We start from the raw sequence: 8,700 nt of genomic DNA, 5'->3' as shown, positions 1-8,700 counted from the left end.
TTCCTGACCACAGTTCATTGCACACGTGCGCGCGGCGTTGCTGATCGCCAGCCTAGCCCCACCACCACGCGTGGCCTCCCAGGGCAACACCACGCGCAGGGGCTCCCAGCAGGCACACGTCCTTTACTACCAGGACCACCTCGTCTTCTGTCCAGCCCGCCTCTCAACAGCAACGCGACGTTGGGGCACTCAATACACATTCCTGACCACAGTTCATTGCACACGTGCGCGCGGCGTTGCTGATCGCCAGCCTAGCCCCACCACCACGCGTGGCCTCCCAGGGCAACACCACGCGCAGGGGCTCCCAGCAGGCACACGTCCTTTACTACCAGGACCACCTCGTCTTCTGTCCAGCCCGCCTCTCAACAGCAACGCGACGTTGGGGCACTCAATACACATTCCTGACCACAGTTCATTGCACACGTGCGCGCGGCGTTGCTGATCGCCAGCCTAGCCCCACCACCACGCGTGGCCTCCCAGGGCAACAGCAGGCATACGATAGTATGTACAACGGCATGCCACGGCGCGCCTAATCGTCCTGGAAGTCTAGGTAGCTGCGGTCAACAGGTGGCTCATCACCGCCCACAAAGCCCTCCCATGCTGATAGCATTGCCTCGTGTGCGCTCATGTGCTCTCGCAACAGCAGGGCATGGGACGAGTCAGCTACTGCCGCCTGCAAATGGTGCTTCAAGCACTCCACGCGCTTCCTGTAGTACTGCACCGCACATTCTCCCTCGCTCTCAATGATCAACTCTTCCTCTGAACACCTTGCCAGCTCATGCATGCACCGCAGTAACGTGGCCTCGACACGGGGGCTAGGACCCTCTGTGGTGCACACTCCCCATGGGAAATCCTGGCGCAGCACTTCGCTGAACACGGCATCCGGCCCGCGGCCCCGCCCGTCCTGCCCCGTTATCCGCTGCATCACAGCGTCAGCGTCAGGAGTGCCGCCCACCGGGTGCGCAAGGCACCACTTGCTCCACCGCACGGCCTTGTCCCACGCCTCACGAATCTTAGCGATGGCCTTGTCCTTCTCCTTCTTCACCAGGCCTTGCTCCTTCTTCCGCGACTGCAGCGACGACATCAGCTGTTCCAGGCAGTAGTAGTCCAGTACCGACGCCTGAGGGCGCATGCGTGCAGGGTAAGATAACGCGTTAGAGCACGTGTGGTCCCATGCCCCGTGCAATGCCCCATGCCCCCACACGTCCCACCTCAATCTCCGCGTACAGCTCTTGCAGGTCGCTGGCCGCCACTGCATGCAGGCCCGCAAGGAAGTCCTGCGAAGAAGGCGCCCACAGCTTCCAGTCAGGGTGCTCCTGCTCGTGGCGCTGGGCCTGTGGAGAGGACCGAGGGCACGTGTAGGTGCTGAAAACACTCCCAACTGAGCTTGAGCTCTGATGGTGCTGACAAGAATGAACCAGACCACAACTACCGTATTTGCTCGCTACCGCAAGGTAGCGCCCACCTGCTCCTTCATGGACTTGATGACCTGCGGACGTTGTCGTAGCGTTAGGTCGCCCGCACCACCGTACAGGAGGTCCAGCGGCACCTCTCCCGGGGCATCCACCGCGTCCAGGCGTTGTAGCCTCTCCACCACCGCACGGCTGCGCACATACTGCGCTCTTGCGGGCAGCGGCTCAGCTGGGAGCGGAGCCTCTGGGCGCTGGGTGCGCTGTGCGATCTGCTGCTTGATACGCGCCAGCACCTGGACACAGACATGCCGTGCTTAAGAGTAAGGCGCTCCGTGCACAGTAGAGCAAACGACTGCCCGCCCTATTACTCTCACCTCTTCCTTTTTGCCACCGAGAGCGGCCTCCAGCTGAGCGATGCGTTCCCGCATCGTTCCCGCGATGAGCGCCGCCTTGCGCCTAGCGCGCCACAGGCGTGCCGGCAAGCCGAGCAGCACCTACGACCAAGGGAAACACGCGATGAGTACACACAATGCAGGGAGCTGGCTGCGCCCGAAACCAACCCGCTTGCCTGATCGCTGTACAGCCGGGACACGTGCTCCAGGTGCGCCTCGCGGTTGGCAGGGGCCATGTACCGCGTCACGGCCCCATGCGGCCCCACCACGCTGTTGAACACCTCTGCCGGCTCACCCGTGCCCCGACCCACCCCAGGCTGTTGGGTATGCCCGAACTCCTTTTGGCAAGCGAAGCTGCATGAGAAGAAAAGCCGTGAGCAATTTGTCTAGCACTAAAAGTGATGCGCGCAACTCACTTGTGCGCGTAGCGGTGCCATGGCTGGATGAGGCACATCACGGCACAGCCCAGCGCCACTACAGCGGTGCTCCGCCCAGGCTCGGCAAGCCATTTAGCGAGAGACTTGCTCCAGCGGCACGCAATGTCGTACCACCAAAACTGGATCGCTGTTCCCACACGGAGGAAGGAGTACATGGCTGCAATGGCGTAGATGTGCCGCTCACCCGTAAACAGGTTCATAAGGCGCATCAGCATGCCGTGCCGACACAGCACCGCTCCTGCTCCTGTGATCAGGTTCTGCATGGAACACAACGTTGGTTTGCAAAAAGGACAGTGGCAATACAGACATGACAACGGAGAGCAAAAGGCAACACCGGCATTACACACCTTGCTGTTCTCCGACGCCAGCACGCGGTCAGCATGGAAGGTGGAGCAACGACTCGGGCCGTTGTCTGTCGCCCAGGTCCCGTCCACCTCGTTCACCGCCCCGTTGTGCAGGAAGTAGCGCCGTCGCTCCCACTGCTTGTACAGCTGACAGTGAAACTTGCCCCTGGACAGCAAGTTCAGCTTGAAGCAGCCATCAAAGTGCAGGGAATGAATGCAGCCGGGTCCCGCCAACACATCCTCCACAGACAGCCAGCGTCCAGGCAGCGGCAGCAAGCCACCCGCAACTCTACGAGGCAGAATGATAAGCCGCACCATCAGCACTGGGCGCGCGGCTACACTTGCAGGTGTAGGCGCCGCCGGATCACCGCCCTGCTGCTGCCCCGCGTCTGCACGCCGCACTGCAGTTGAAGGGCCACCTTCCCCGCCTAGGTTTCCTGCCCTGCCTGCCTCCTGACGCCCATCACCACCAGCTGCTACTGCCGCCATCGACTCAGCGCCTGATGCGGTGGTGGCGATGACAGTAAATGCAGCTGATGAGGCGGTGGCAGTGATGGTGATGGCAACTGCCGCCGCCGCCCCCGGCCCCCTGCCCTGCAGTGGACCGTCGCCGCCGTCACGCCCGCCTCCCTCCCTGCTGGTGTCTCCGCCTTGCTCCGCGCCAGCTGCAACCACGTCTGCAGTGGCCGCTGGTGCCGCAGCTGGCTCCGCCACCACTGCGGCAGGGGCGGCAGCAGTCATTGGCACAGCGGCCGCAGCCGCCGCCGCCCCCGGCCCCCTGCCCTGCAGTGGACCCGCGCCCCCGTCACGCCCGCCTCCCTCCCTGCTGGTGTCTCCGCCTTGCTCCGCGCCAGCTGCAACCACGTCTGCAGTGGCTGCTGGTGCCGCAGCTGGCTCCGCCACCGCTGCAGCAGGGGCGGCAGCAGTCATTGGCACAGCGGCTGCCGCCGCAGCCGCCGCCGCCCCCAGCCCCCGGTCGCATGCTGCAGCGTGTGCGCTATCACCACAGCACGGGCATGCGTTGGCTGCGCCAGCGGCGGGCCAGCCCTCCAAGCCCTCCGGATAGTCACGTACTACGCCATCCAGGTGGTAGTAGGCGTTGAGCGCGTAGCGCATGCGCTTCCGTAGCTTGTCCCTGCCCAGCTTCGGAGCTGCCGCTGCCGCTGAGTCGCTGAGAGGCCAGACGCTGTTCAACCGCCATACCTCCAACATGGCAGCTGCAAATGCGTCTGCGCTCTGATGCCGACTTGAGTAGCATAGGCGGGAGAACTGCTGGAGTGTTGTGGCTTGCCACCACAACACCATCTGCCCCTCCGCCCGTTTGGTCAGGTCCCACGATGTTGGCGTGTCCGGCAGGCAATCCACAACGGTGGGCTGCATGCTGACGAACTTGCAGCAGCGCTTGCACCATAGCACCGGCACGGCCACGATGACCGGCTGCTCCCAAGTGACGACCACCACCGGCACCTTGTGCGTCAGGTTGCAAGGCTCGCAGCATTCGGGGCACTCACTGCCCCGCGCCTCCACAAGGCCGGTGATTGCTGCTGCTTGGCACTGCAGCAACAGCTGACGAGCAGCACTAGCATCCGCGTAGTCCCGCAGGTAAGCCGACGTGAGCTGTGGGCTTTGGGCGAGGGACTGTTTTGCGTCTCTGCGTGTCTGTCGCGTGTGGTCCCTGAGCGCTGCTCCCGAGTCCCCGGCAGCACCCGGGTCCCCGGCAGCACCCTCGACAGTCTCCTCGACGTAACCCTCGAGGTCCTCTAGCTGCTGGTGCTGGTGCTGCTCTGCTGCGAAGCGCCCGTCTGCGGCCCGCTTCCGTGAATGCGGCTGAGGTTGAGCACCGCCGCGCCGGCTCTGCGGGTTACTGCTACGCTGCGCTTTTTCGTCCTTGGAAGGTAGCAAACCCTTGTAAAACTTCTTGTTCTTAGCGACACTCCCGGCTGAGCGGAAAGACATGACGACACATTTAGTCGGGAGAGTCGGTGTAGTATCCCGGGTAATGTTTAGGATGCGATAACGTGTGATCAGCGTTTAGAGGTAAGGCGTGCAGACTAAAGGGCCTGCTGGCGCTGTCATGCAGGGGTCCGATGGGGGGCGATGGTGGGCCGGGAGCGCGGGGAACTTCTCTCGCGGCTTCCGGGCGAGAACCTTATGCATTTTGAGCTATCTGCATGTGGATTTGCAACTTTCGATATAATTACGATTTGCGTGGGACCGCCCCATTCACCTAAGAAGCGGGCCTATTGGCCGCCCCACCCGCTGGTAAATTGCGAGTGGGGCGCGCGCCATACCTCATACGCACTGAACACGGAATAATAATAATAATTACAACGCCGGCCCATAGGGCCTGGCATGGATTAACGGGGCAAGGTGACTAGGGCGAGAGGGCCCGCCCCCCTCACGCTGACGCCTCACCACGAAAGAGGCACAACCTCCGAAACTACAACCTCCAAGTCCTAGGCCGCTCTTCAAAGTCCACTACATCCGAGCCTGCACACCTAACATATCGTGCTAGGGAAACGCCGCATTATAGTAGTGGAGCACTGCCAGTTCGTGCAAACCGAGGAGCCATGGCGCTCCTCTTCGAGCCTTGGATCTTGAGCCTTGTCTTGAACCTTGGACCTCGCCACTAAATCGGACTTCTGCACCACGTCCTTTCTAGGTTGAAGCGGGCATAAGCCCGCAATTGCCACTAAGGGCAATTACCTATCGTTCGTGGGATCACCAATCGGTTTCGCACCAATCTTTCGCCTTTTGCATAATTGGGCTTTTATCCGGATTCGTACCCGGGTCCCTTCTGCCGTAAGGACGAGTCAAATCGCTAACCAGCTAGGCCGGGGGCCTGATTGTGCACACCCTCCTCCTCTGGGCGCGAGGCGGGGGAGGGGGTGGGGGTGGGGGTTGTGCTGCTGGCTGCACGGATGTAACGTGTGCTGAGGTGCTGCAGGGCGGGTCGGAGGATTCTGGGTTCTGGGTTGTCAAGGCTTGGAAAGGTGTGTCAGCCGTACAGGCATTGATTGGTGCAAATTAAGCAACGAAGCAAATTAAGCGGGCCCGAGCACTTACCCATGACGACGCTGATGATGTTGAGCACAACGTTGCACCTGTCGCTCACAGCGCGGATGGTGCCGTCATCACCTAAGATATGGACTCGGTCAGACTGGACGCCCACGGCGTGAATTGCAGGGTGCGCGGCGTTGGCGGCGCCTGCCAGCACGGTGACCACCCATCCTGAAAGGCTGTGCTCGCCCGCAGTGCTGGGCAGGTGGGCGTGGGTGACACGGGTAGAGCGCTGAGATGTGGACTGCATGCGCTTCTCGAGCGCAGCTGCAAGCGACATCCCGGTGGGCTTGCTGGGTGGCGTGCTGGAGGTAGGGGCCACAGGCGTGGCGGAGCCTGTATGCAGGGATGAACGCAGCAGAAGTCAGAATGGATACCGGCAAGAAGAGGTGCTGCAGCGCGGCTGTCAGAGCAACACACACATACACACACACATACACACACACGCAAGGAAAGCACGCGGCTGTGTGATGTCTTGCTCCTGGCAGCTATAGGAACGACTCACCGCCAGGCTTGCCGCGGCCCGTCATGGTGATGATGTTGGTGTAAGCAGCGTACGTGGGCTTGACGAGCGCGGTGCTGTGGAGGTGGGCGTGAAGCATGGGCAGGGACGCGCAGGGAGGCTAGGTTGGTTGGCGTGCGAGAGGAGCATAGGCGTAGCAGCAGCGAGGGCACAGTAGGATAACCGGAGGTGCAAGACAAGCGCGGAAACACGGATGTGTGGGTTTGATGGGCGGGCGTGTTGAGGTCAGGGCAACTCGCCTGTCATTGATGTTGGTGGGGACGGTGGCGTTGATGCAGTCCAGTGAAGTGCACCTGCGTGCAGGCGCGGCGACATCGTGGACGGAATCCAAGGGCCAGCGCTGAAAGCGTGGGGGGTATGACAGGGGCAGCGAGCTGGCGCAGCGTGCATACCTGTTCGTGGAAATGGTGTAGTAGGCGGGAGTGGGTGCCAGCGCGGACCTTGCACGGAGGAAGGGAAGGGTGGAGCATTTAGTGCTAACACGAGCTGGGGGTGGCAGCGTGGCATGCTTGATGCGGCTGCGTGTGGGTCGGGAGCTAACACGCACAACTGCACACTGGCTCACCAGGTGTGGGCGGTGAAGCTGGGGTGGGTAGATGCACCGGCCGCCCAGCTGCGTCGGAGTCGAGTGGGTGTGGGTACGCAGGTGAATGCATGAGGGGAAGCGCGGTAAGGACGGCGGTATCTGTGACGTTCGGGCTGGGCATGTTGGTGGCCGCTGGGGAACTTGCATGCCGTGAAAGGGGGTGGGCGTGGGCGCCGATGCGCCGGGGGTGCTGTTGGGGTGCCGAGCGTGATAGGTGAGAGGTGAACAGGCAGCAGCGTTGTGCTCAAGTCGTGTACAGAGGTGCTCGCGTATTGCCGGTGGGACGAGCTGAGACCATGAAGCGGTGCATACCTGACAGCAGGATGGGCGTAGTGGACCACCGCAGCGGGCGGGCAGGACCTGCAAACGGCAACGGAGGAAACGTAAGCACGGTTATGCCGCAAACAGCGGTGGGTTGCGCGACAGTGGCGGTAGACGCTCACCCGTCAGCGTGGGCGTAGCGCGCGCTGACGAGAGCGGCAAACGCCGCTAGCAGCAGCAGGAGCAGCTGCATGTTTGCAGGCGCCGCGGGTGTGGGTGTGCAGAGCAGTACCGGAAGTGGGGATGTTGGAGTGCAGGTCGCGTGAGAAGGGGCCGCACGAACGCGTGCTGTGCACGGAAAAGATGTATGCCTCAGCGTTGCAGCGGCGCCAGTGTGCAAGCGCGCGAATGGGAGTGGCCGAAAGCGCCGAGACAAGGTCCGGGTCCTTGTTGCGCATTGGACGGTGGCTTCGCCATGCACGTGCAAGGCAGGAAGGGGTGCAGGCGAGCAGGTACTCAACGTAGCAAGTTGTGCAACGAAACTGTAAATAGCCATGGAAGCGGAAATGCGGGATAAGATGGACTCCGCGTGTGTAGCTTGAATTCGGCCGGGCTATTATGCGCTCATGCGCATTCACGTATGCATGTAGGGTGGACAGCACAAGCCACTAGAACGAGCCGCACGGCACGGTGGATCGCGGATTTGCGTTCGACCCATCGGGCGCGTCACCCCGCGGGAAATGCGAGCCGCTCGTCGATGTAGTAAATATATACGTGGACTATGGGAGTGCTAGTGGACACGCACGGTAGCATAGCGTGAAGCTCAGCAATGTCGCTTCGAGGCAACTACGAGGAACTGCGACGTGCAGTGCGCTTGGAGGCACGCAAGCGTGCGCAATCATGGCGATGGTAAGCATGGCATGCCGTGCAGCGGAGGTTTGGGGCGCAGAGCAGAATTGTGCCTTCAATTTATCCGGGTGTGGCTGTTGTGCAGGGCGCGGCCTGTCAGGCTGCGCGATGCTGTCGTCATCGTTGCGCTTAGCGTACTCATGGCAGCGGCAGCCGCGGCGGCTGTGCTGTTGGCGAGCGGCTGGATGGGCGCCGGGCAGGCTCAGTGGCGTGCTTTGCGCTTGGACGGTCTGCCGGTCTCCGGCGGCGAAGCGAGTGGAGAGCTTCGGTGGTCTCATGGCCTCCGAGGGTGGCGGCATTTCTTCGCGGTGGAGCGGTGTGGTCATTTGGCGTACATGACTTGGCAGCATGGTGAGCGCAGGGTGGGGGTGGGTGGGCGCCAGGTGTGTTGTTGCGGTGGAGTAGCATCGTCGGCGGCATGGGTAGTTGGGTGCGCAAAGCGGATGAGACAGTTACGCGCGGGGCGCCAGTAGTGGCGGTCACAGGGAGCTGTGGTTGCCAGAGGGTGTGATGCGGATACATGCCAACTGCGTGTACATGCAGGTGCGCGGAAGGACACCCGGCAGGAGCGAGGGGCATTTGGAGCGCAGGCGCTGCTGGTGCTGCAGGCGGCTCCTCTGCTGCTGCTGGGGAGCTTGTGCGCGTTGTTAGGCGGTGCGGCAGCACGCGTGGCGACGGTGCTGCTGCTGCTGCTGCGCACGGCAGCAACGCGCAGCGGATTGAGCAGCGCAGCTGCTTGGGCATGGGCGGGATGGGGGTTGATGACGGCGGGGCAT

The 8,700-nt window shown here is 62.4% G+C and overlaps 1 protein-coding gene across 2 annotated transcripts in view; it reads right to left on the bottom strand.

Moving 5' to 3' along the window:
• Positions 1 to 4,604, bottom strand: part of CHLRE_09g386838v5 (uncharacterized protein) — a 6,085-nt gene extending 1,481 nt beyond the window's left edge. The window contains exons 1-8 of one of the 2 annotated variants that reach the window (XM_043065417.1): positions 3,401 to 4,604; positions 2,589 to 3,301; positions 2,221 to 2,498; positions 1,981 to 2,158; positions 1,787 to 1,906; positions 1,466 to 1,705; positions 1,212 to 1,334; positions 1 to 1,120 (exon numbers count right to left, since the gene is read on the bottom strand). The exon at positions 1 to 1,120 is cut by the window's left edge and continues 1,481 nt beyond it. In XM_043065417.1, coding sequence (XP_042921065.1) covers positions 530 to 1,120; positions 1,212 to 1,334; positions 1,466 to 1,705; positions 1,787 to 1,906; positions 1,981 to 2,158; positions 2,221 to 2,498; positions 2,589 to 3,301; positions 3,401 to 4,541 — 3,384 coding nt within the window. In that variant the 5' untranslated portion in view covers positions 4,542 to 4,604 and the 3' untranslated portion in view covers positions 1 to 529. The remainder of the gene's footprint in view (positions 1,121 to 1,211; positions 1,335 to 1,465; positions 1,706 to 1,786; positions 1,907 to 1,980; positions 2,159 to 2,220; positions 2,499 to 2,588; positions 3,302 to 3,400) is intronic. The other variant, XM_043065418.1, reaches the window with a different exon arrangement.
• Positions 4,605 to 8,700: the final 4,096 nt, after the last annotated feature.

The sequence above is a fragment of the Chlamydomonas reinhardtii genome, chromosome 9, assembly GCF_000002595.2.
Source record: "Chlamydomonas reinhardtii strain CC-503 cw92 mt+ chromosome 9, whole genome shotgun sequence".
NCBI classification, from domain to species: Eukaryota; Viridiplantae; Chlorophyta; class Chlorophyceae; order Chlamydomonadales; family Chlamydomonadaceae; genus Chlamydomonas; species Chlamydomonas reinhardtii.
Note: the sequence above shows the minus strand (reverse complement) of the source record. Positions and strands in the feature narration are given on the sequence as shown.